Genomic DNA, 26,489 nt, shown 5'->3' with positions numbered 1-26,489 from the left:
CCCTGCCACTCCACCGGATCTCACGAACACTCACGCACAAGGGCCTTGGCAGCAGCAGCTCCCTCTGCTGGGCTGCTGAGATCCCCACTGTACAGATGGGGAAATGGAGGCCTGTGGAGGGAGAGACATGCCAAAGAGCACATGGTGACCCAGGCGGGACAGGCCTCTGGGCCATGAAGGCTTCCTCTGTCCTGACAGAGGGAGGAGATTGGACACGGTGTGTTGCGGGGGGTTTCCAAATGCGAACACTGCCCTTCTTCAAAGTACCCTCTGTGATCCCCACATCACATTTGGCCCCGAGAGGACAGTCCCTGACGGCCCAGACACTGAGGATTACATAGCATGGAGATCCGGGGCACTGGAGCCTGGATGCAGGGTAGGCACCACAGGACCTCCGAGACCTCTGAAGGGAGCCTGCTGGGGCCAGGGCCCATCCTGGACTACTCACAAATGAGATCCCAGAGCCCCTGCAGGGGAGTTCTGTGCTTCACCTGAGGAAGCAGCCTGACCTTCTGGTAACTCCATATTTACTTTCTGAGATGTTCTGTGCATCACCATGCTCCGTGCACATGCTGTGTGTGTGTGTTTCCCCATGTGTCTGTGTGTGCATCCCATGTGCCTGAGACGGTCTCTCAGCGTCTGCCTGCTGTTGTGTGTCTGCGTCTATGTGTTTCTGGATTTCAAACTTACTTTTGGCAATGAATCAAATGAAATCAGTATTTTGAATTATGCATTTTTATGTACGTCAAGCAGAATACTTCTAAAGGCAGTAAAGATAACAAGACTGTTTTGATACACACAAAAATGCAAAATCTGGACTCCGAATGGCCATGTGGTCTCAGCTACAACATATTGTGTTTTGTCCAATAAATTCAATGGCTTTTTAAAAATCTTGACTTGCAACAGCAAAGCACATTTTAATTAAACTCACCCAGAAGTCAAGAGAAGGAAAACGTTTGCTGCAAAGCTCAATCATAGCTGCTTGTGTTTGTAATTATAAGTAATGCAAGTCAGCAAGATGCATCCAAAACTTTCAAGAACCTTAAAACATCCCTAATACGTGAAGACATGTAGTTCAAACATAGGGTTAGGGTCCTGGTCATGGCTGGGGTCGGGTGGGTAGGGTCAAGGTTAGGGTTAGCATTAGGATCAGAATTATGGTCAGGACTAGAGTCAGTGTCATAGTTAGGGTCAGGATTAGAGTTAGGATCAAGGTCATAAGGTCAGGGTTAGGGTTGGGGCCATGGTTAGGCTTATGGTCAGGGTCAGCATTAGGGTATCAGTATCATAGGGTCAGGTTCTGGGTTAGGGTTGGAGCCTGGGTTAGAGTTAGGGTCAAGCTCATGGTCACTGTTAGTGTAAGGATCAGGTTTAGGGCTAGACTTAGGGTCAGGGTCAGGGTCTTGGTCACAGTGTCACAGTGACAGTCAGCGATACAGTGAGGGTTAGGGTCAGGGTTCATGTCAGGATCCCTGGTGGGGTCAGTATTAAAGTCAGTGTTAGGGTCAGGGTTAGTGTCAGAGTTATTGGTAGGGTCAGTATTAGGTAGAGGATCAGGGTTAGTGTTAGGGTCATAGGATGAGTGTTATGGAGCTCTTAGACACTGGGGCAGGTTACAAAGAGCACTGGGTTGAGGTGATCTGTATCTCCTGCAAATCCCATTGCAGCTGTGGGTATCTGGAACCCCACCCACCCAGCATGCTTTGGCAGGAGACCCTGCCTTGACCTCAGAGAAGCCCTCTGAGAACAGCTCTTTGTAGAAATCAGTGCCTGGATTAATCCTGCTTCTCCCAGGAAGCATCACCTATCTAGGTTCATGCTGTGAGGCACAGAAACACAGATCTATCCCCCTTGGCTTTGGCCCCAGGTAACTCAGAGGCCAGAGCTGTGTTCCACGGCCGCCTGTCTACCCAGTTTCATTGTCTGCCTTCTCTTCCAAACAGTGAGCACTCCCTGATTTCTATTCAATGTTGCTAGAGATGTTCTATCTCAAGCATAAGAATACATGCCTCGGCCAGACATGGTGGCTCATGCTTGTAATCCCAACACTCTGGGAGACTGAGGTAGGTGGATCACCTGAGGTCAGGAGATCAAGACCAGCCTGGCCAACATGGTGAAACCCAGTCTCTACTAAAAATACAAAAATTAGTCGTGTGTGGTGGCGGGTGTCTGTAATCCCAGCTACTTGGGAGCCTGAGGCAGGAGAATCACTTGAACCTGGGAGGTGGAGGTTGCAGTGAGCCAAGATAGTGTCATTGCACTGCAGCCTGGGTGACAGAGTGAGATTCCATCTCAAAAAAAAAAAAAAGCAAAAACAAACAAACAAACAAAACAGGCCTTGGATAAAGGGATTGGCCCGATAATTATGGTGGACCCTCATTATTCCATGATTCCGTATTTGTGGCTTTATTTTTCTCCTCCTCTGTTTGATTTTCTTAAACTTTCTAAATCTTGTTTGGCCTCTTTCAGGGAAGACCTGGAAAGGCAAAAATTGAGTTAAGGAAGCCTTCCTTGGGCAGGGATGGTTTTGCCCAGTGGGGCCACTCAGGGGTTGACCACTCGAGGTCCTGAGTGGAGTCAAGCTGTCTGTTTTGGCTTATAAGAGGGCACCTTGCTGCAGTGCTCCTAGAGTGGAAGAACTTTGTGGGGCCTGCTGGGCAGGTGGTGCTGGGCAGGTGGCCTCGGGCAGCCTGAGCTCCCTTAGTGGGTCTCCACTTCCTGTCTGTCACAAGATCAGGCTTAAACCAAGGGCCTCTGCTTCTCATCAACTGGGTTCCCAATCCACCTGGCTCTGTGCTCTGTGCAGGCATTGGCGGCTCAGGAAGGAGGTGAGCTGGGTTTTGAAAAAAATGAGAGCCACAGTGGGGTGCAACCCTGGCCAGAGCCTCCTGTGGCAGCCACAGAAAACACCATGAACTTCACAGGGATGCTCTGACCCACGAGGCACAGCAGACCCGAGTGGTGCCTCCACACAGGGCCTGTCCAGCAGTCCACAGTGAGGCTGCTGAGGGCCTTCTGCCCCTAAGAGCGGAGCCGGGGAAGCAGGGGCATAGCCTGTGAGAGCTATGGCCACCAGGTTGGTGCTCAAGGCTGCTCAAGGAGGCACCCAGACCTGGCCAGTGCCATGCCCAGAGCCCAACCCAAAGTCCCAGCATGGGGTCTGAAGGGCAGCAGCCAGGAACTGACCAGCTCATGCCCACCTGGACAAGCAAGAGACAGCCTGGAGGGGCCGAGGCTCAGGGCTGTGGCTGTAGGAGCCAGCACCTGAGGTCAGGTAGGTGTGGGTGTGAAGTCCACTTCTCTGTGTGTGCTGGGGCCTGAAGATGGGCAGTGGGTGTCAAGAGTCTTCGCGATGAATTAGGGAGAGTGCCCAGACCCCCGATCAAGAGGAGCAGGAGGACAGAAGACCGGGCCTCAGACACATAGCACCCCCAGAAGGCCGCAGGAGGGCACAGGGCAGCTGGGGCAGGTGGGCCTGCAGAGTCTGGGACGCAGGAAGGGAGTCTGAGCAGGGGCCACTCCCTGGCTTATTTGAGGAGCGCCAGGGGAAGGTGGGCTGCCCTGAAGTCACTGGGGTGGTGAGCTGTGAGCTGATTCTCTGTGGACCACGTGGATCCCATATCCACCAGGGCTCCTTCTCCCTGAGGTTTGGGAAGCTCAGTCCTGGTCTGCTCAGGGCTGCCTGGTTCAGCACGGAAGCCCCACAAGCAGGGAAACCCCTCCTGCCATGGGAAGACGCCGGTGTTCAGGCAGGAATGTGTCAGACTGGAAGAAATGTGAAAAATCCAGAATGGTCCCCAAATGGGGGCTTGAAAGCAACAGAGTTCTTAGTGTTCAGTGGATACGGCCCCGCCCCCACTCACACAAGCAAACCCGAGCACACACACACCACGCAGTGCACACACACACACCTGAGTGTACACACACCACGCAGTGCACGCACACTCGATAACACACGACTCACCTTTCCTAGGCAGGGTCCCTCCATCCCTGGGGGACGCCCCACCTGCCCCAAGCCACCTTTGGAGCGGCGGGGAGGACGCCCGCTCTGGTGGCGCTCCCGGGCGGACTCCTGCAAAGCCCTAGGTCCCGGGCGCTGAGCAGGCTGCGGAAGACTCCCAGGCCCGGGACTCCGCGGCGGGGGCGAAGGACGGGGATCCCTTGGTCTTTCCTCCCCCACCCTGACACTCCAAGGCAACGCAGCATCCCTTCCGCTCCTCCGCCGCCCCGGCTCCCATCCTCCACTCGCGCCCTCGCTGGGCTCGGGCAGCCAGACGGGCTCCTGCGCTACCTGGAGGAGCCCGCATCTCCCCTCCTCTGCCTTCTCCGCTGGACGCCCTGCTCCCGCCCTCGGGCCAGGGCCAGACACCCTTTCCGCGCCAAACGCCCCGCCCAGATCCCAACGTGGGTGTCTACAGACCCCAGTCCCAGGCCGACCACTTCGTCTGGCCACGCCCTCCGTCCCCACTCCACGCCTTCTGCGCCCACCCACGGCCCGCCCACTTCGTCCCAGCCCCGCTACCACGCCCACACCTAGGACCCAACCGTCGCTTCCCACGCCCTCCGCCCGCCCCTACCCACCCAGGACCTCGCCCACCCTGCCACCCATACCATGGTCCCGCCCTCCTTCCCACCCACTCCCTCCCCTCCCACCCACACCTTCTGCGCCCACCCAGGGCCAGCCCCTGTGTCTTGCTCACCCTTAGGCCATGCCTATCTCCCCACGCATACCCCAGCTCACGCTTACCGTCACGGCCCACCCAGGTCGCGCCCTAACCCCCGTCCCCGCCCTGCCACACCCACAGCCCCTCCCTCGCCCACCGCGGCCTGCAAGCTCTGCCCTGGCTGGTACCGGCGCCTGCACGTGCGGCGCACACTCCTCCCTAACGCACTTCACTTCGGAACTAGCCGGAAGGCGCCTCCCCAGCACGCATCTGGAACCTCATCCACTCAGCGTAGCCCGCGGGGCTGTTGTCCCAACAGGCCCGGTCTCTACCGGTCTCCAAATGTAAGCTCTGGAGAGATCGTTTCCAAATCTAGGCCAAGCCCTTGGTTTTGGAAGCGTCTCCTTTGAAATCACTGAAGTCTATGCCTACAGGCTTTCTTCTGAAAATGCTGAGCCATTGGTTCACTGGGGCTGCGGTTGGCCGGGACGGCCGCTGAGCGTGTGCTTTCGATGAAGCCCGGCTCTGCCGTGCACACTCTGGGCCTTGGATCGGAACCCGGGGGCCTCAGGACCGCGCTTCTGCTGGGCTTGCCCTGCCTGTCCCGGCCCCGCCCTGCGGGACCCCGCTCCTCCCTCCTGCACTCGGATTCCTTCCCACTCATGGTGCAAAATGGAAAGAAAGCAAAGGAGACCGGTATCGTGGGTGCTGGACAGTGAATCGCTCCGGCCACACCGAGACCCCTACCTTCTCCACCTCCCAGAGACCCTGTGGAGGTCAGGAACCCTGACTTTTCTGGGGACACGCCGGTGTCAGCGTCGCTCTGTGCCTGTTAACAGTGCCCACCTCTCCACAGCTGCAAAGCTGCAGTGTCTTGCTCTGTCTAATGCATTTCAGTCAGAGGCACTGCGGCCTGCCAGGCTGGCCCTGATCCACACCCTGGTTCCCTCCGACTAGCTGTGCCCTGCGCCCTCCTGAGACACACACCACACACACTCACCTCTGACCCTGGGCCCCTGCTCGGAGTCACAGTGGAGGCTCCCGGTCCTCCCCACCAGCGACCTTGCCTCTCCCTGATACCACCGGGGACCACGACCGCTCCCTCCTCCGCAGGGAGGCCCGTGTGCCAGTTCCTTCCTCCGGGGACTCCGAGTCGCCTCGGTCCAGGGGGTGGACCTCCTTCCCAGGGGGTGAGTGTAGCACGATCTCAGGGCCGCGCTCTGGAGCCTCCCAGAGTGGGGTGCGGGAAGGTGGCCTTGGCCCCGAGCCTCAGGCCGTGCGGCATGCACAACCGACCCAACTCCCCCAGCGCCAGAGGGCCGGGAAACCCCGAGTGTGCGGAGCAAGCCGCTGAAGGCCGGGCCCCTGGTCCCGCCGCCTCTCCTACTGTCTCCTCCCTGGGACTGAGGTGCCCATCAAGCGTTCCGTATTCGAGACCAGTGGGCAAACTGTGACATCCCCTCTCGGCCTGACCGGTAGCAGTGCCCCCTGTACTGGACAGGACTCCTGACTTCACTGCTGTAAATACTCCACCAACGGAGACCACCGAATTGAAACATGTGGAGCAAATTCTAGCATCTCCATGGCGGAGGCTTGTATCCAGTTGACCTTTTTCACAGCAAGTCAACAGAACAGAAGAAGCCCTCCTTTTCCTGGGGCTTGCAGTTGCTGTGGGCCACGACACCTCCCTGGCTCATCCTGGCTTTCCGGGCTGGCTGCCACCCTGTAGCTGGCATGCCCAGGAACTTGTAGCAGCCAGAGGTGCCTATGACAGGTGCCACACCCTTCTCAGCAGCAGGGTCTCTCCACAGTGCACTGTGTGCCTTCCATCTACCTCAAAGACACCAAGGGAGAAGAAGGGGATGTCTCCCAGGCTAACCACCTCTGTGGGACTTCTGAACACGAGTGACCTTCAGGAGGGGCATCAGCACATGTCCATCAGCCCCTGAGCTGAGGGGGGAAGCAGCAGTGGCAGGTGGTGACATGTGCTGTGAGTGGGACAAGAAATTGCAGAGAGGTGGCAATGCCCACTCACTGGGACCTGTATGCCGGGTTGGGGTGAGGTTCCCAGTGGGTGGGACACTGTGTCTTCAGAGCTGTGCATGGGATGTGTGGACATCCCCTCGTTACTGATTCAGAGACAGACATTCAGAGACGGCAGGTACCTTCCTGAGGCCTGGCACACAGTACATGGAGGGATGAAGCGTCCACCCCGACCAGGTAAGTGAGAGGGGAGGGCTGGCCCATGGCCTCCTGGATGGAGGAAATGCTGGGTGGTGGATCTCAAGATACCTATGACTCCTGGCCCTAGTGCACTGGCAGCTTCTCTCAACCCCTCAGCCAAACACTAAGGGCTGGAAAGGATTCTGCAGGTGTCATTAAGGCCCAATGATATGGGTTGGCTGTGTCCCCACCCAAATCTCATCTTGAATTGTAATCTGTGTAATCCCCATGTCATTGGGAGGGACCCAGTGGGAAGTGATTGGATCATGGGGACCGTTTCTGCCATGCTGTTCTTGTGACAGTGAGTTCTTACGAGATCTGGTGGTTTTATAAGCATCTGGAAATTCCCCTGCTTGCACTCACTCACTTCTTCCTGCTGCCCTGTGAAGGTGCCTGCTTCTGCTTCACCTTCCGCCATGATTGTAAGTTACTTAAGGCCTCCACAGCCATGCGGAACTGTGAGTCAATTAAACCTTTTTTCTTTATAAATCACCTAGTCTCAGGTGTTTCTTAGACTGGGCGCAGTGGCTTTCGCCTGTAATCCCAGCACTTTGGGAGGCCTGAGCCAAGTGTTGGAAGTGTGGGCCTGTTTTCTCCTTGAGGCTTGTAGTAAAATGCAGAAGGAAAGAAGCACTGAGGATGGAACTGCAGAAATAAAAAACAACAACCAGCACTTGATGATCTGAGAAATTCTCAGCCTGTCCAGATAGCAAAAGATGATAGAATGAGGAGCACCATTGTTGGGAAAGTGTGATCTGCAGAGAAGTCTGGGCAGTAACTGGACAGTGATTCGCTGTGGGACTCACGGTGCATTCTGCCCTCTCAGCAGAGGCCAGCAGTCAACATGGGGCTGGGCAGCAAAGCTCTGTGGAGGACCCACTTATCTAAAGGCATTGATCCCTGTGACATGCACAGGAGACTCACAAGGATTTTGAGATTGTTAGATCAACAGAAACATTTCCAGCTTGGATGAAAGGTGCAGAGCCGGGGCAGTGTGAAAAAGGGCTGTTGGAATCCCAAAATCTTACAGGCAGGAAACAGGCTGATGGAGCTACTGGACTGCAGACCAGGTTCTACCCTTAAAGAAAAAGGATGACCCCACAGGTGGAGCTTTGGCCTAAGAGGCCAAAACCTCAAATCCCAGAAAATTATTTTCAGGTCCTGAAACCTAATGAAATTTGTTCTGCTGGATTTCAATATTGCTTGGGAATGGTGACTCCATTCTTTTTCTTTTTTTTAATAATAGTTTTAGGCTGGGTCCGGTGGCTTACGCCTGTAATCCCAGCACTTTGGGAGGCTGGGGTGGGAGGACTACATCAGGGCAGGAGATTGAGACTAGCCTAGCCAACATGGTGAGACCTCATCTCTACCAAAAACACCAAAATTAGCCGGATGTGGTAGCACATGCCTGTGATCCCAGCTACTCAAGAGGCTGAGGTGGGAGGATCACTTGAGCCCAGGAGGTCAAGGCTGTGGTGAGCTGTGATTGCACCACTGCACTCCAGCCTGGGCAACAGAGTGAGACACTGTCTCAAAAATGGTAATAATAATTAAAAATAATAATATAAAGAGGCCAGGTGCGGTGGCTCACACCTGTAATCGTAGCACTTTGGGAGCCTGAGGCAGTCAGATCACCTGAGGTAAGGAGTTCAAGACCAGCCTGGCCAACGTGGTGAAATCCCACCTCTATTAAAAATACAAAAATTAGCTGTGCATGGTGATGCATGCCTGTAATCCCAGCTATTTGGGAGGCTGAACCAGGAGAATTGCTTGAACCCGGGAGGCGGATGTTGCAGTGAGCCAAGATCACGCCACTGCACTCCAGCTTGGGCGACAGAGTGAGAATCCATCTCAAAAAATAAAAAGAGGAATAGTTTTAGGTTTACGGAATAGTTGAGTGGAAGATAGTTCCCATATACCCCAGCTTACACCCTCAGCCTCCCTTAATATAAAAATCCCCCACCACAGTGGTACATTTATTACAATCAGTGAGCCTAGCTTGACACAGTATCACCCAAAGTTTACATGAAGATTCACTCCTGATGTTGTACATTCTAGGGGTTTTGACAAATGTATGACAGCATGCATCCATCATTAGAGCATCAAACAGAGCAGTGTCACTGCCCTAAAACTCCTCTGCACTCTGCCTGTTTATCCCTCTCCCCCTCCAATGCCTGACAACCACTGATCTTTTCACTGTCTCCATAGTTCAGCCTTTTCCGGTGTGTCCCCTAGTTCTCACATTGGCTTCTTTCACTTAGCAATATGCATTCACGTTTCTTCCATTTCCTTTCATGACCTGATGGCTCATTTATTTTGAGCACTGAATAATACCATTGTCTGGATGGGCCACAGTTGATTCATTCACCTGCTGAAGCCCATCTTGGCTGCTTCCATGTTTGGACAATTATGAATAAAGCTGCTATAAACATTCATGTGCAGGTTTCTGTGTGAACATGTTTTTAATTTATGTGGGTAAATACCAGGGAGCATGATTGCTGAATCATATGGTAAACTGCCAAACTGTCTTCCAAAGTGGCTGCACCATTTTGCATTTCCACCAGCAATGGATGAGAGTTCCTGTTGCTCCACGTCCTCCCCAGCAACTGCTGGTGTTAGTGTTTTGGATTCTGGCCATTCTAGCAGGTGTGTAGTTGCACCTCCTTGTTTTAATTTGCAGTTCCCTAATGGCATGCAATGTGAAACATCTCTTCAGATGCTTATTTGCTTATATCTTTTTGGTGAGGTGTTTGTTATGGTCTTTGGTACCATTTTTACTTGGGTTTTTTTTGCTAAGTTTTAAGAGTTCAAATTTTTTTTTTTTTTTTTTTTTTTTTTTTTTTTAGATTTTAGCATTGTTATTAGAGATGGGGTCTGGCTTGGTTGCCCAGGTTGGTCTCAAACTTACGGTCTCAAAGGATCCTCCCCTGTCTCAGCCCCCTGAATTATTGGGAGTCATGCCTGGCTTCAAGAGTTCTTTTTCTATTTTGGATGAAGTCCTGTGTCAGACGTCTTTTGCAAATATTTCTCCCAGTCTGTGGTTTGTCATTTCATTCTCTTGACAGTGTCATTTGCAGAGCATTAAGTTTTACATTTTAATAAAGTCTAGCTTGTCAATTTATTGTTTCATGGATCATGGCTTTGGTATTATGCTATATCTAAAAAGCCATCACCAAGGGAATGTAAATTAGCCATCAATTAACCACTAGGGAAAACAGTTTAACAATAAATGAGTGAAAAAAAATTTATAAGCCATCATCGTACCCAAGATAACCTACATTTTCTCCTATGATATATTCCAGGACATTTCTAGTTTGCATTTTACTTTTAGGTCTATGATCCCCTTTAGTAATTTTTTTTTTTTTTTTTTTTTTTTTTTTTTTTTTTTTTTTTTTTTTTTTGAGATGGAATCTCACTCTGTCACCGACTGGAGTGCAGTGACGCGATCTTGGCTCACTGCAACCTCCACCTCCCAGGTTCAAGCAATTCTCCCGCCTCAGCCTCCTGAGTAGCTGGGATCACAGGTGCTTGCCAGCAAATTTTGTATCTTTAGTACAGACAGAGTTTCACCATGTTGGCCAGGCTGGTCTTGAACTCCTGACCTCAACTGATCCACCTGCCTTGGCTTCCCAAAATTCTGGGATTACAGGCATGAGCCACAGCGCCCAGCTCCTTTTCATTAATTTCTGTTTAGGGTGTAGGGTCTGTGTTTGATTTCTTTTGCACATGTGTATGTCTAGTTGTCCCAGCACCATTGTTGAAAAGACTGTCTTTTCTGCATTGTGCATCTTAGAAAATGAGTTGACTATATTTATATGGGTCTATTTCTGGGTCCTCTAATCTGTTCTATTATTTGTCTCTCCTTTTACCAGTAACACACTGGTTTGGTAACTCCAGCTTTCTAAGTCTTCTAGTCAGGTAGTGTCAGTCCTCCAACTCTGCTCCTCTCCTTCAGTACTGAATTGATTATTCTGGGTCTTTTGCCTCTCCACATATACTTTAGAATCATTTGTTAATATCCACAAAATAACTTGCAGGGATTTTGATTGCAATTGCATTGAATCTATAGATCAAGCTGGAAAGAACATGTTGAAAATACTGTGTCTTCTTATCCATAAATGTGGAATTTTTCTCTATTTGTTTCTTCTTTTTTCATCAGGGTTTTGTAGTTTTTCTCATATATATAGAAAGAGTACACATTTTTTTAGACTTGTATGTAAGTATTTTATTGTTTGGGGGTGCTAATGTAGAAGTATTTTGTTTTTAACTTCAAATCCACTCATCCATTGTCGGTATACAGGAAAGTGATTAACTTTTGTATATTTTGAAATCTTGAATAGTTGTTCATTATTCTAGGGGATTTTCTTGATCCCTTTTTACACTTTCTACCTGAAAAATGTCATTTATGAACAAAGAGAGTTTGTTTCTTCTTTCAGTATCATTAAACTTTAACTTCCTTTTCTTGCCTTGTTCCATCTGTTAGAGCTTAAAGTGCTGAAAGGAGGTGGTGAGAGCGGACGTACGGACCTTGGTCGTGATTTTAGTGGGAAAGTTTCTACATTCTTACTACAGTATATCATGTTAGTTTTGAGGTCCGGTGGACAAGAAATGGCCAAGTGACACAAAAGGCCTCAACTGATATTGCAAGGACTTGCTGACAGTGAGAGGTTAGAAACACAGGAGACCCCACCCACACTGTGAGGTCCTGATGAGAGCGAGGGGGCAGGGACAGGGGAGACCCCACGCATACTGTGAGGTCCTGAGGACAGGGCACAGCCTCCTCCAGGCTTGATGGGGGTGCACACGGTGGCTGCAGGCATGGTGAGCTCTTGCTGCTGGCTCTCAGCACTGAGAGGAGGGAGGGGCCATGGTGTCCACATGTCTTGGGCTGGGCTTGGGGGCCAACACTGGCCTCCTTGGGGTGCCCAGGCTGGGAGCACTCACTCACCTGTGGCCTTAGTGTAAAAACCCCAGAGGGCAAGGTCTCCTTTTGCAGGCTGCTAAGTATAAATCAAATAAGAAAAAGAGAGCAGAAAACAATTTCCCAAATCAAAAAAGAACATCAGAGTGCTGGGCACAGTGGCTCACGCCTGTAATCCCAACACTTTGGGAGGCCGAGGTGGGCGGATCACCTGAGGTTGAGAGGTTCAGACCAGCCCGACCAACATGGAGAAACCCCATCTCTACTAAAAATACAAAATTAGCCAGGTGTGGTGGCGCATACCTGTAATCCCAGCTACTCGGGAGACTGAGGCAGGAGAATCACTTGAACCTGGGAGGTGGAGGTTGTGGTGAGCCAAGATCTAGCCATTGCATTCCAGCCTGGACAACAAGAAGGGAACTCCGTCTCAAAAAAACAAAAACAAACAAAAAAGATCAGAGCTCCCTGGGCTGTGGCTTTCTAGAGAGGCTGCTTCCCAGTTTTCCTGCCAGGCACCTGCACCGGCTCTGGCAGCTGGCACTGCAGCCCCTAGTCCAGCTACAGCCTCAGAGCAAGACCTCCTGTGGAACTGGGGTCTTGGCAGACATCCTCAGTGAGTGACATCAAGACCAGGCCATCCTGGATTAGGGTGGGCCCTGGACCTGTGGCAGGTGACCCTCTAAGAGAAAGGGGAGGGGGACTTGAGGTGCACACATCGGGAACTGGCCATAAGAGGATGGGCAGAGACTGGAGTGTGCAGCCACGCGCCCAAGGCGCCTGAGCCACCAGGAGCTGAAGGAGGCCGTGCGGGGTGCAGGGTCCTCCCCAGAACCTTTGGAGAGAGCACACCTGGGATACCTCAATGTGGGGCTTCTGGCTGCAGAGCTGCGAGGGTGTGTGAGGCTCACTGAGCAGCCTGGGAAGGCAGCACCACTGGGCATTGGGTGCACCAGCATGGAGGCCCCATAGGCTGGGCCATGGCACCATCCTGGGCCTCACCTCCCATGTGCCCACACCCTTCCTTGCAGCCCTGCATGAGGCATCTGGAAGCAGCATGGCGAAGGGGCACCACCTGTAATGTGACGCGCAGTCCCGCCAGAGGCCATACTCACCTCCCCCAGGGCCTCTGAGGGAGTGGCCGCTGACCCAGACACAAGGCATCAGGTAGAAACATTGGCACCCACCTTCAAAAACCACTCTAAAGCCAGCATTTCCCTTTATTTCTGGATGGAAATGGGGCCATAAAAGCAGAAATCAGTATTTCTGTTTGAAAGGTGCAGTCATGCTAATTTCACTTTTGGCTAAAACCGAGACGATAAAAGAACAGCTGGGTGTTTATAGGATGCCCTCAAAGTGAGCTGGCTCAGTGAGCTGGGTTCTAACTTCACTCACAAATTCATAGTACAGCTTAGAAGGCCAGTCTGTCCATGAAAGGGAGCCAAGACAAGACGAGGGCAGCGCATTGGCCTCTTCCAGGCCTGTGCCAAGTGTCCTTGGGGTCCCGCCATGGTCCACACTTCTGCGGCATCTGCAGAACATGTGGCCGGGTCCTGTCCGGCAACAGGGAGAGCCGAGTGGGGGGCAGGCATAGCGCACACCTATGGAGGCCCCTAGTGTGGAGGTGGCCCCACAGTAGCAGCCCCATCCAGAGGAAGACCACACCGGAGGGCCACAGGCCTCTGCAGCCCTGGCACCGACTCTCAGTCCTCCATCTCAGGGGGATGTGCAGGCAGAGACAGGAATGCAGGGACACTCTGCCCCTAGGTCAGCTTCTTCATCCGCCTGTTGTGCTTGTCGATGGTCAAGGTTGCTCTGTCCACAGCTGCTGCGACGCCATCCAGGGCTTCGTCTTGTCTCTCTAGCTCACTCTCAGCCTCCAGGGCCAGCCCCTTCATCCTCCTCAGGATCTGGGGAGAAGCACAAAATCACAGCAGAGGCTGCCATCTCTGCAAACCCTAGCAGAGACAACATCTCCCTGTCTCACACATCCAAGAGCCTTTGCGTGACCACCTGGGTGATGCCATCTGAGAGCCAGCGGGAGGGAGCCAGCAGCCCAGCACCAGGGTCAGGTCATGGCTCTGCCTCTGCCAGTACAGGCCTGGTGAGATGAGATGCCCGCCCCACCTCCTGCCTGGTGCAGCGGCCACACTCTGGCCTGCCATCTCCAGGCTGCGGAGTGCTCTGTTTGGCTGACCCTGTGGGAGCGTTGCATGTGGGTGTGGAATTCCTGCCCACAGCAGGGCAGCTGGGGACCTGGGTAGGCAGCTCAGATTTGAGTCCCAGCTCTCGCCTGGCCACTGTGCTCATGACCTGTCTGCACGTGGGTCCCTAACTGCAGATGGAGTGGGAAAGTAGGATTAAAAAGAAACACAAACCCTTTCTCTTGTCTCTAAGTGTGAGATGTTTCATGCACACTGCAAATGATAGAACGAAACTCTCCACACGGTGGAGGGCAGCCAGCACCGTGGGGGTGTGGAAGACAGTCCCCGGCCCAGCAGGTGCAGAAGCTGGAGGCACGCAGGGCCAGGCAGGTGTCGATGGGGAAGGCTGGATGGGTGGGCCACCCCAGGAACGACAGCACAGAGATGTGTCCCCTGGGTGCAGCGGGGGCGATAAGCTGAGGGCTGAGCTGGTGCTGTGTCTGTGCCTTAACCGGCTGTGTTCTATGAGGAATCTAGGCAGGTGAACCACACTGTAAAGCACTGCTTTACGCACTCAGCCTAGCTCTAGAAGCCTCATACCACCACCTGACAACGGAGAAGAATACACTGGAAAGGAAACTTGAGTGACCCACCACTTGCAATAAATGTCCATGTCCTCTTTCAGGGAAAGTTCTGGATCACTGTTTAAGACAGGAGAAGGAACCCTCAGTGTTCTGTGTCCCCACCAGTTGGACAGCAGTGACCGCCCAGGGTCCAGGGGGTGGTGATTTTGAGGGGAGTCCCTACAGCTCCTCTGGTTGCCTCTAGGAATAGCACACCTGAGCCCTCGGGGAGCGGCCTCCTCATGCTCCGCCCAGTGACATGGCAGGAGGCTCAGCGTCCTGCAGGGTTGGGCGACCAGGGCAGGGGATTCAGTGCTCCCCAGCAGCAGGGCGGCCAGCGGTGGAACACATGCAGCTCGGGATTCAGGGTCACAAGCAATGCCCCCGCCCATGGTCCGGCCTTCATCTGACCCATGAGAAACAGTATGGAGGCGGCCAGGACAGAGGGCCAGTCAGTCGGATCCAGCTCCTTCCACGGAACAGTGTGGCTCACATGAGATCACAAATGCGAACAAGCTGTGAAAACCGGAAAGGGCCTAGCCAGGGTCGCTGCTGCGCTGCAGAAGGAGCCCTTTCCCAGCCGAGGGCCCAGCCCCTCTCTGAGGACGGCACAGGGAGTTGGGGGCTGAGGTCACTCACAGGCACACAGCAGAGGTGAAATGAGCCACATGTCCCTTTCCAAACGCAGCCTTCCTGCTGAGATCTTTGTCATAAGACAGATGAATAAATGCCTGACTAGAGCCCCAGCTCCAGACAGCAGGGCTTCTGCACCCTCAGGAGCTGGCAGAAACTCCATCTGTTGAGTCATGACTTAGATCGCTGGATGGGGCTCTGGAAAGTATATGGTGGGGTCAGTGGCTCCAGGAGGACGGGCAGATGACCTCACACAGGAGGTCTTTTCCACCGCCTGGCCCATGAGCTCACGTGGCCCACGCCCAAACTGTGCCATGAGAGGGAAGAAAGCATCAGCCCACCCCTCGCTGGCTCTGCTAACCCGCTCCCTTCTCACCTGCCACTGCTCTCAGAGTGATCCTGAGGACATTGCTGGAACCAGCAGGCACAGTCCTTGGAAAGGATGGCCGGGCTACACACTCACACCGTCCCTGTGCCTACATCCCGTGAGGAGGCCTCCCGCAAGCCAGGGATATGGATCCGCTCGGGCTCTGGTCTCAGTCCCTATGTCCCTCGTCAACCATGCTAAAATGTGATTTAAGCGTATTTAGAATTTAAATGTCCTTCAGGGCCACAGGGCTCCTGTAAGCTGACAGCTGGGGAGATGGCCCAAGCCCCTGCCAGGACCCACAGCTCTAAGGCCTCCCACCAGCCCCTGCGTCAGCCCTGCCCTCTCCACAACCACGGCGTGGAGTGCTATCAGGAGACACCACTATTTGTCTTTTCTGTTAATAACTGCATGTAGAAAACCAGGAAACAAGAGAGAAGTTAAGGAAGAAAACAAAATCTGTCATAATCCAGACCACTGTTAGACTGGCACCATCAGTGACACGAGCACACTCCCATCTGGCTTTTTTCCCCATTGCTATGTCCATACACTCTTGCGAATAACTCAAATTTGAGATTAAACTATACACACAACTTTGTCTTCTGTTTTTACCATCCCATAGCTATCCTGAATGAAAGCTGAGTTATCGGATATGCAATGTAAGCTGACATTGTTCTAAAAACGTGGCACATTTTACCTGTTTCACAGACAGGGTGACCTGCCCCTGGTCCTGAGGATACACTCATTGCACATAGAGATGCTGTGCGGCATGACCCAGGTCACTGCCAGAAGTCCCATAGCCCTTATAGGTGGTGGCAGGGCCCTGGGACATCCAAGGGAGGCTAGGCCAGGACCTGCTGTGGCTCTCAGACTGGAGTGTCTTCGGCAGGATGACACTAAGGGTAGCGGAATAAGCCGTATTAATCTGTCTAACCCTGACCCAGATGTTCGAAGGTAAAAATGATAGGGAAAACAAATAAAATCCTGTACTGAACCCAACAGACACAGAGTACCATTTGACATACATCAATGCCAATAATTATTAAACATACATCATATTCTTCTTTTAAACATAGTCCTAGCAAGCCGCCATGAAGGTTATACTACCCACGGCAAGGCCCAGAAGAGACCGGCAACAACTCAGGGATCAGGAGCCACATGGAGACCAGGACCACAGGGAGGCGTGAAGCCCATCCACCTGGGGCCACCTCCACACAGACCCTGAGAGCCCCACACTCCTGTTCACTATCTTCCCCACATGATGCCTGTCCCCCCGGCTCATCTCCAACAGACCCAGGCAGGCCAGCACTCATGTCTGCCACCTTCCCTGCAAGGCTGAGTGGTGTATGCCCAAGATGCTGGCTGTGCTAGTGACCCTGGTGTGATGTGATCACTTTATGTTCCATGTATGGAAAATATCACTACATAAGCCGTGAGTATGTACAATTATTCTCAACCTAAAAATATTGTCTATGACATCTCCCCAGAATATAAAGAAGAAAATAACCTTTTTTAAAAAAAGACACCAAATTCATGCCTTTTTCTAGTGCATAAGAAAGCAGTGGAAATAGCAAAAATTTCTGTAGTTTAGGTTTTTGCCTAATAAGCACAGTAATAATATGCACATTTAATTTGTGACCAAGACCAGCTGATCTGCCTACAGAAGTAGAATATTTTATTGTGTACACAGACAAAATAAAGGCTGGCTCCTACTGTACTTTTTGATTTGAAAATGTCTCACCACGTTAAAGGCCTTAAAAGAGAACTCATTCCAAATAGTCTGTTGAGACCCTTGGCCTGCCTGCCAAAATTGCACTTGAAGTTAATTAATAATGCAAAAACACAAGAGCGATCTGTACAGCTGCTAGGTCTGCAGACAAAGAACATTCCTGAGCGAACCTTCAAACTGCCAGTGTCCTGGAGTGCGGGTCCAGATTCTTTTTCCTTTAAGAAGGGACTGAAGTAATTATATGGCATCGTGTGCATTCCACATAACAGGGATGGAAAGAATGGAGAATGTGAAGTCTGGCCAAACCCTAGAAACAGTTGTTCCTCTGCGGCCTGGGGTGACAAGCCATCTAGCCATTGTGTAGGATGTTGTCAGCTCCAGGGCAGCCAGTGGCCTCACGGAGGAACCCTCATGGGCTCTGAGTCAGAGGCCAGGTGCAAATCAGACTTCCTTGAGTCTCTGCTACATAAGTAAAGAAACTCAGGAACCGGCCTTCCTTCCAGCCAGTTCGACCTCCATAGAAACCACCTGATTAAAAGTGCTTTGGGTTTTGGGGGAAACAAACTTTTATAAACTTCAAAGAAATAGAGCAGGGAGTGCTTGAAGGACAGTACAATCCAGGTAGGCCCTGGGGCATGCCTGCGAGCCGGACCTGAGAGAAGTGTTCCTAAGAGAAGCTGCGGCTTAGAGCGTCAGTGGATGCCTGGCCAGACCTAGGCCCAGACTCTGTGGTCCTGAGCGGCTTGTGGGACCCGCTGAGGGCGTCAGAGCCAGGAAGGGGAGCAGCCCTAGGTGACTTAGGCAGGCAGCAGGAGGCACAACCTGAACAAAGAAACACAACTGAGTGCGGCCGACACTGCCAGCTTATGGCCTAGGATAGCACCAAAGCCACTTTCCTCCAACACGTCTGTGAGGAGGATGCCCTGGGTGCTGCGGGCCTGGCCGGCTCCCTCGTGCCCTTAAGCAAGGCTGTTCCGGAAGAAAAGCTTCTGCTCGCTGCCCTGCTAGGAAAGCCTCTGTCTCCATGAAGCTCCTGCAGACTCAGAGCAAAGCATCACCAACACTGTCTGGGTTGACAGTGACATAGGCCAGAAGCCCTGCACAACAAAGACAAGAGCGTTTAGCATTCTCACCATTTCCATTTTGTTTATAAAGACAAAAAATAAATATGGAAAAATAGCCTAATGAAGTAGGGTGGGCCCACCTACCAAGCAGCTGTGTGTCCATGTGCGCACCATTAGGGCAAGGCTGAGTGCCGGGCGCCTGAAGACATCCCGGGCTTGTGCTTTCGCTGCCACCAGCAGCCCGGGAAGACGCTGCTCCAGAGGCATGCAGGGCCTTGAGCCTCCAAACTCTGCGGGACATTGGCTCTTGTGTCCCACGCGACATGTCTGCTCTGGCTCGCCTTGCAATGCCAGAGTGTGGCACATCACTGCACAAAGCCAAGCATCAAGAGCAGTCTGCTGTTAGCTGTGCTGCCCTGGCCGTGTCATTAAGCTGACTCACTGAGGAACTGTGAATTTTCTTGCAGTGAGAAATTAGCAACCATTTAAGAACAGAGCTGGGATAAATCAAGCTGTCTACAACTCAAAATAGTTCTACCAGTTGGGGCCATTAATATGCTGCAGAGAATGTAAAGGGGGAAAATTGGCTCTCACCACAGCCAAGCTCTGGAGGCTGTAAAGAACACTCTCTGCTGCGATCTGTCACACTCGGCACTCGCAGACCACCCTGAGGCCCGCCCGAGTCCCCTCTGCTGCATTCCTGGAGGCCAAGGTGGTCTGTGCACTAGCAGGGGGGCAGGCGCAGGGCCCCCCTCCTCAGGATGCCCCCGTGGCGGTGGGTTGAGGCAATGAGCACGGAGGCCTTGCTGCTCAGAGGGGACTTTGAGTCAGCCGGGCCAGCTGAGCTCATTCCAGGCGCGCACAGGAAACGCTGTGCAGAGCAAGGAGCCGGGCCTGGACTAAATTGTCCTGCCCAAGAGCGCTCCCTGCTCCTAGACCACAGATGGAGATTCCCATTAAGAGAGCCAAGTGCTTGAGGGACGATGAATCCTCACTAAAGTGTTCAGTGAATGTGAACTGAGTGCCACTGAAGGTGCATCTCACACGTGGAAGAACCTCAGTGGTACCCTCAAAATAGGAAACAAACTGAAAACGCACTAAAATGTGGCTCTTCCAAGGGGTCGGCCACAGCCCCACAAAACCCACTTCCCAGCCTGAACCAAAACGGCCAGAGCTGTGGCCAATGAATCTGCTCCCAACTTGCCAGGCACCTCATGCTCTGCCCTGTGCGCTGCGGCCCTGTCCCCCTTGCCTCTCATCTGCACCTTGAGGCGGGACGCTGCTGTGCAGAGGGGACAGGAACAGGGCCCAACACTCAGGGCTGTGACACACAGCTCAGAAGCAGCCACAGTGCTGACCCCTGCCATCCAGGGCCACTCTGCAGCCTCACTCTCCCAGTGGGTGATGCCTGGCCCAGTGAACCTGCCTCTGGCATTGCTCTCTCATCCTTCAACACATGGTGTCAACAGCTGCACAAACCTACTTCCCAGCCTGAACCAAGACTGCGTAATACCTGCTGACCACATTTAAAGGCTAGCAAATGTATCAAAATGAACAGAACAGCTAGGCAGAGGATCCATACAGAAACAGGCAGCCTGCACAGCACTATAAACCCATGGCCCAGGAGACCTGTGCAGAGCGCTCCACCCACAACCGCAGGAGCCCATTCTCCTCTGCACCAGATGCCTCCATGGGCCACAGGCTGGGAGGTGGGCCACGGACTGGGAGGCAGCCCTCAACAAGCCTAGAGAGACGGATCCACAGCAGGTGTCTCCTCCAACCACAGCAGAGGGAAGCTAGCAACACGGCAAACTGCAGTGTTCACAAATTAAACAACCAACAGGTGATGGAAGGGAAATCAGTAAATTCTTTGAGATGAATGAAAACAAAAGCATGATATACTAAAATAGTCATGTGCTGCGTAATGATGTGGATGCATCCTGAGGAACCATGGCTCAGGGTCTCATCGTGGGACAATGCTAGAGCACACATACACACACCAAGGGGGCAGGGCCTGTGGTGCCTGGCTGTGTAGTGGGGCACATCCCCGCAGGCTGCAGGCCTGCACGGCACACCACAGCACCAAGCAGCACAAGTAGCTGGAGCACCACGGTAACCACCTGCACATCTAAATGTGAAGAAGGTACAGTAAACGTGCAGCATAAAGATACGAAATGGCACGCAGTATAGGGCGCTTCCCGTGAGCAGGGCTGGCAGGACTGGATGCAGCCCTGGGTGTGTGGTGAGTGACCGTGAAGGCTTAGGTTTGACTGAACACTACTGTGGACTTTATCAACACTGTGCACTAAGGCTCCACTAAATTTATTTTAAAAAGTCTTTCTTCAGTAATAAGTGAGCCTTAGCTTCCTATAACTTTTGTGTATTACAAACTACGATTTTTTTTAATTCTGACTCTTCTGTAATAAAACTTCATACACCAACACTATATAGCCGTGCCAGAATAATTTTTCTTTATATTGTTATCCTATATGCTGTTTTCTCTTTTTAATTTATTTTATTTTTTACTTTTAAAACTTTTTTTTGGCCAGCGCAGTGGCTCATGCCCATAATCTCAGCACTTTGGGAGGCTGAGGATGGAAGGTTGCTTGAGCCCAAGAGTTCAAGACCAGCCTGGGCAACATAGGGAGACTCCATGTCTACAAAAAAATAAAAAAACAACTTAGGTGGACATGGTGGTACACACCTATAGTCCCAACTACTTGGGAGGCTGAGGTGGGAGAATCATCTGAGCCCGGGAGGCGGAGGTTGCAGTGAACAGAGATCATGCCACTGCACTCCAGCCTGGGAGATAGAGTGAGACCCTGTCTCAAAATAAAAAGTACAAAAAACCTTACTACAAACCTACAGTAATCAAAACAGCGACACTAGACCACAGAATGGAATTAAGTGAGAAACCAGAGATAAACTCATATATCTATGGCTAACGGATTTTCAACAAGGGTGTCAAGACCATTTAATGGGGAAAGAATGGCTGGCTTACCAAATGGTATCGGGAAAACTCGATCTGGACACACAGAATAAATCTGGGTCCTCACCTCACTCTGCACACAAACATTAACTCAGAATGGGTTCACAACCTAAAGAGGAAACCAAAACCACAGAACTCCTAAGAAAACATGGGGATAAAGCTTTATGACCTGGGGGTCTTAGAGCATTTTCCTTAATAAGGGGGATCACTGTGTACCCTAAAGACTTGAGAGCAGGACCTCAAACAGACGCTCACATGTGAACACTTACAGCAGCATTCTCCATAGCAGCCTAAAGGAGGAAAGAGCTCGCACATCCACCAACAGAGGGGTTTTCAGGGTCCTGAAAACCACATGCCAAGTGAAATAAACCAGGCACAAAAGGACAAGGGCTGCGTTACTCCCCTGCTGTAAGGAACCCAGAGTGGCAGGCTAGCAGACATGGAAGGCAGAGTGGTGGGTGGGGAGCTGGGGCAGAAACGTGGGTTTGTGTCTCAAGAGAAAGTTTCTGTGCAGGACGATGGTGGTGAATTTCATTAACCCCACTAAATCGTACACTTAAAAATGGTTAAAATGGCAAAATTTGTGTTTATATATTTCACCAATTTTTAAAAAGTGAATAATGAGAAACTCTCCACTGCTATAACACATATTACCTTCCACAGCCAGGGCCTCCACGACACCCAGCACTTGCCCCACACACCTGGCCTTCATTAACGCGACAACTGGGAGGACAGGAAAGGCTCCAGGTGGGGCGAGTCCTCCAAGACTGAAGTCCCACTCAGCACTCGGTCTCTGCTTGACCTGTTCAGCTGGTACAGCCTGGGAGTGGCCTTGGGAGGGCTTGTCAGGTGCTGGCCTCCAGCCCTCAGCACGGGTCCTGCACTCTATCCTGCCAGGCCCCTTGCACCGGCAGTTTCCCAGGTGGTTTCTGGGTACCGGTTGGTGTATCTGGGACCCCAAAGGCTGTGCCTGGTATGGCCTCCTGCCCCCATCGCTCTGAAGCCACGGGCCCTGCTCAGCCCAGGGTCCTGGGTCCTCCGCAGTCATGCCCAGTGCAATGGGAGTTTGGGGGACATAGGCACAGGAATGGCTCACCTGCAAAAGCAGAGGGTGTGGGTGGGGGTGGACAGGGTGTACAGAGGTGGGTGAGCAGGCGCTCACTGTCATGAACCCATTAGCCAAAGAGCATACAGGTTAAAAGGGAAGGCGTGGTGTTTCCCTGTGATGCTGCCTCCACCTAGCTGCCATAGGTCTGAGTTACAGGGCACCCTCAAGCCACATGCATGCAGGGCCCCCACACCTGGTCCAGGGTGCCCATGGGACATGGCCTCCTGCTGTGTGGATGTCAGGCTGTAGGACACACTGTCCCCATTCCCAGCCTCTTCTTACGGATCAGCATTTAGAAAGTGCATGCAATGTGGTATCAGGAGCATGATTAATAGGAACTCACAGTGAAGGCACAGATCCCCAAACACACGGCTCAGCTCAGCTCTCCTATCTGACTGGTATCAAGGCCATAAATAAAAACAGCATTACAAAACCTCACAGCCCCCCAAAATCGACCTCCTACCTACGTTGTGGTTAACACATGACATGAACAGCCTCAAAAAGCAGGAAGGCATGGGATGCTGAGAGCCTGAGTGGAAGAGGAGCCTGGCCTCCCCACCCCTCCTCACTCACAAGCAAGGTCCACTTCTGCCTGGCTAGTCTCGGAGGGTGGGTGCTGCATCCAGTGCCCCTGCAGAGCCCAGTCACCTTGGGGGTGGCCAGTCTCATCATCCCCTCTGCCCATAACCTGCTCTCCAACTCGCCTGCTTCACACACTCCCACTGGGGCCAGGCAGGAGAGCGACACTTGTGTCAGGTGCGCTCAGGACAGAGCACGGTGTCCATGCAGCTTCTCCTGCCCCCAGGGACTGCGGAGCCCCAAAGTCACATGGGGCTTTTGGCCCCCGACGTGGTCGATGAGCTCAAAGAAGCCAGGGCAGTCATGCACTGATCAATACCCTTACTCCAAGTAGTAGGGAGACACTCTGTGAAGATCATTATCTTACGTTCATTAGGTATGCAGGAAACCATTGATTTTTTTCCCCTGACTAGGAGAGGACACAGATTAATTGAGGGACGTTTAGTTTAGAGACATCAGGGACAGGGAAGTGAGGGAAGCCAGACCAGGAACGGGGGTCCTGAGGAAGATGCAATGCGTTCTCCAGTTCCTAAAAAAGAGAAACATAAAAGGAAAGAAAGGGATGTTACCTTCTGAAGATAGTTTCATAGAAGGCAAGGAGCCCCAGAATGACTTCGGAATGTTCCAGCAAATCACCAGAACTGGTCCACATGGGACATGACGCTGTGGAGTGGGCAGAGGGTTTCTGCCAGACAAAGATGCGAGGACAGAAACACCTGGGTCCCCATATGCCCAGATGCTGCCATCCCACACCCCCACGTGAGCCCTATCTGAGCCCCAAGTGAGCCTGGCCACACCCTCAGACTCACCCCCATCCCAGCACTAGGCTTGGCTTCCTGGGAACCCTTTGACTTTGAACGGAATGAGTTGCATGGCTTTCCTGTTACCATGTGTGTTTGCATTTGCTGTTTATGGAGACGCCACAGGCAGTGGCACGCTGGTCGCCCCATGCCATTAGGCAGGAGGCTGAGGTGTCACCCAAGCATCCCCTGGGACCTGTGCCCACTGGGACCGGCCATGGCACATCCGTTCCTATCAGGAACCACGGCAGCAGTGCAGCAGGCTTCTTTCCCACTATCAGGCGCCAGCGAGGCTCCCACCCACTCTCCCGCCAGACCCAGTGTCTGTCTACACTGAGTGTCTACCTCATTCTTCCCTCAGGACAGAGGGACGTGGACACAGCAACCCCAAAGCAGGACAAGACAGATGCATGAAATGGAGTGTCCCAGGGAACTGCCCGACACCACCTCCAGTTCTACTGTGTCCAGGCCCCATGTCCATGGCATGGGCTGCAATGGATTCCACAGCCACAAAGAGGAGTAGACAACAGAAGCAAGTCGGGGGCTCTGCCAAATCCACCTCCTACAGCCCCCGGCCCTCCACCCTCCACAGCCACAGTGACACAGTGGCCAGGGCCCCACAGACAGCAGGGCTCGCTGTGCCACCCGTGCCTGTCCTGTGTGATCACAGCCACCCTCTCCTGAGCAACCCCATTTGCAACCCACACTACTGGGACACGTTTCAGCATGATGGCTTTAATAGCATCTGCAACAAAAACCACAGCTAAATGAAGGGGGGTTTCGTGCATTTTTATTTTCCCCAGAAATGTAACTCACTCTGGCTTCTGCTTGAGCTTCGACTGTGCACTAGGAATTATCTAAATAGGAAACACATGTATTGCCTCAAAAAGACAGTCTCCTGTGAAACTAGGCTCCTCCTGCAAGGAAGGGAGCCCACATCTGACCAACGTGCTGCCCGTGCTCCCCAGGCACGCCAGGCCTTCCTAGGCCCTCCCAACCCCATACCTCAGGTGACTGCTTCCTCCCGCTCTGCCACTGGCCTTGATGCCAGAGTCCTGAATGTGGAGACTGTTCCTCCCGGTGTTGAGCCACTAGGCTTGCTGGATCTCTAATGATGGCTGCACCCATGCAGCCCCAGGGGAGATGCAGCCTGGACGGCTGGTGGGGAGTGCCACTCACCCTCAGCTCTCTGCAGTCACCCGACCACCTCCCCATCGCTCCCAGGCTTTGAGGCGAAGAACACGCCACACATGGCAGGAGAGTCTGATGTGTGGACACTTGAGGGCCTCTCCAACTACATGACCGCCATTGCAATTAACAGGTAAAATTCCTACTTTTTCATCTTAAAGCTTTGTTCCTACTTCAGTCTAAACACAACCGTGGGTTACAGCAAGCGTCTCGGATGTGGACACCTTTGCGGGGTGTGGGAGTGGGGTGTGCTCAGATCCTGCCAGTCTCAGCCATGTGCCCTGAGGCACTCAGGAGGATGGCTAGGGAAGAATCAGGTAAGTCTGTCTTTACAGTATTGGACTTTCTCAAAAACCCCGAGACCCCTGGGTCTCAAAAACGAGACCCAGGCCAAGAATCTCACTTCTGGAGGCAGTGAGTATATCTGAAGGTGACTAGGAACCTGCAGAGTGAGCTGGCTACACCTACCAGGCAGTGCTGTGTGTGCCATTACCAGACATGACTAAGTGAGGCTGAGAGGAAAAAGTGACAAGCCGTGTCCACTTGAATTACCCCAGAGCAAAGATCAACACCTTTTTCCCCAAATAAGCTGGCCTCAAAAGAGTTTATGCCTACACAGACACATAAAGTAAGAACTGGTTTTTAAAAACAGGCTTAAGAAACAGAGCATCTTTATCCACCTCCTTTTTTTTGTGGGAGCCACCCACAAAACACTCCCTACAAAAACAGGGCCAGGCCTGACAGAGCCCTAGACCCACCTGCCGACTCAGAGGCTCAGGGACAGGGAGCCCACGCCCTGCGTGGACACAGAACTGCAAGATCCAAAGTGCACAGTCTCAGCCCAACAGACAGCTTCGCTTTTTCAAGGAATCAACTGCAAGGGAAGATGAGACGGAAGCTGCACCTGGAGATGAGCTGTGTGTGCGCCACACACCCTGTGGGACACGCTCTTCAGTAAGGGCTCAGCAGGTTGGAGCACTGCCTGGATACTGGATGGTGCTGAGGAATGACTTCCTGTTTCCTAAGGCAATAGTGGCAGTATGGTTCTTTCTGAATGGCTCTTATCCTTTAATGATACATATGGAGATATTTACAAACGAAGTGATATGATGACTGGGTACAGCTTCAAAAATTGCTTGGAAAGCCAGCATATTAGCCAGCAACCTCGGGACAAGACAGGAGTATTTACACTGAACATTAAAATTCCAGCCTCCCAGGCACAAAGTGCTGAGCCTTCTTAAGAACCAGTGCTCAGCACAGGAGGGTTGAGTGAGCCATGCACCTGACTGTGCATGCACTCATACAGTGCACACACATAACACGTAACACACAGCAGGCATGTACCTGCATGCACGCACAGTATACAGAGTACACATGCATGCACATGCACAGCACACACAGACACAGAGTACACATGCATGTACAGGTATAGTACCTGCACGCTCCACACACAAGACATA

The 26,489-nt window shown here is 52.5% G+C and overlaps 1 protein-coding gene across 6 annotated transcripts in view; it reads right to left on the bottom strand.

The window, feature by feature from the left end:
• Positions 1 to 13,007: 13,007 nt before the first annotated feature.
• SNAP47 (synaptosome associated protein 47) overlaps positions 13,008 to 26,489 on the bottom strand; it is a 52,270-nt gene continuing 38,788 nt past the window's right edge. For 5 of the 6 annotated variants that reach the window (XM_028826337.2, XM_028826343.2, XM_028826340.2 and 2 more), the window contains one exon: positions 13,008 to 13,715. In XM_028826337.2, the coding sequence (XP_028682170.1) occupies positions 13,569 to 13,715 (147 nt within the window). In that variant the 3' untranslated portion in view covers positions 13,008 to 13,568. Of the gene's footprint in view, positions 13,716 to 23,408; positions 23,571 to 26,489 lie in introns of all 6 variants that reach the window. The other variant, XM_077939210.1, reaches the window with a different exon arrangement.

Source organism: Macaca mulatta, chromosome 1, assembly GCF_049350105.2.
Source record: "Macaca mulatta isolate MMU2019108-1 chromosome 1, T2T-MMU8v2.0, whole genome shotgun sequence".
In the NCBI taxonomy this organism is placed as follows: Eukaryota; Metazoa; Chordata; class Mammalia; order Primates; family Cercopithecidae; genus Macaca; species Macaca mulatta.
The sequence above is the reverse complement of the archived record's forward strand: the minus strand, read 5'-3'. Positions and strand labels throughout refer to the sequence as shown.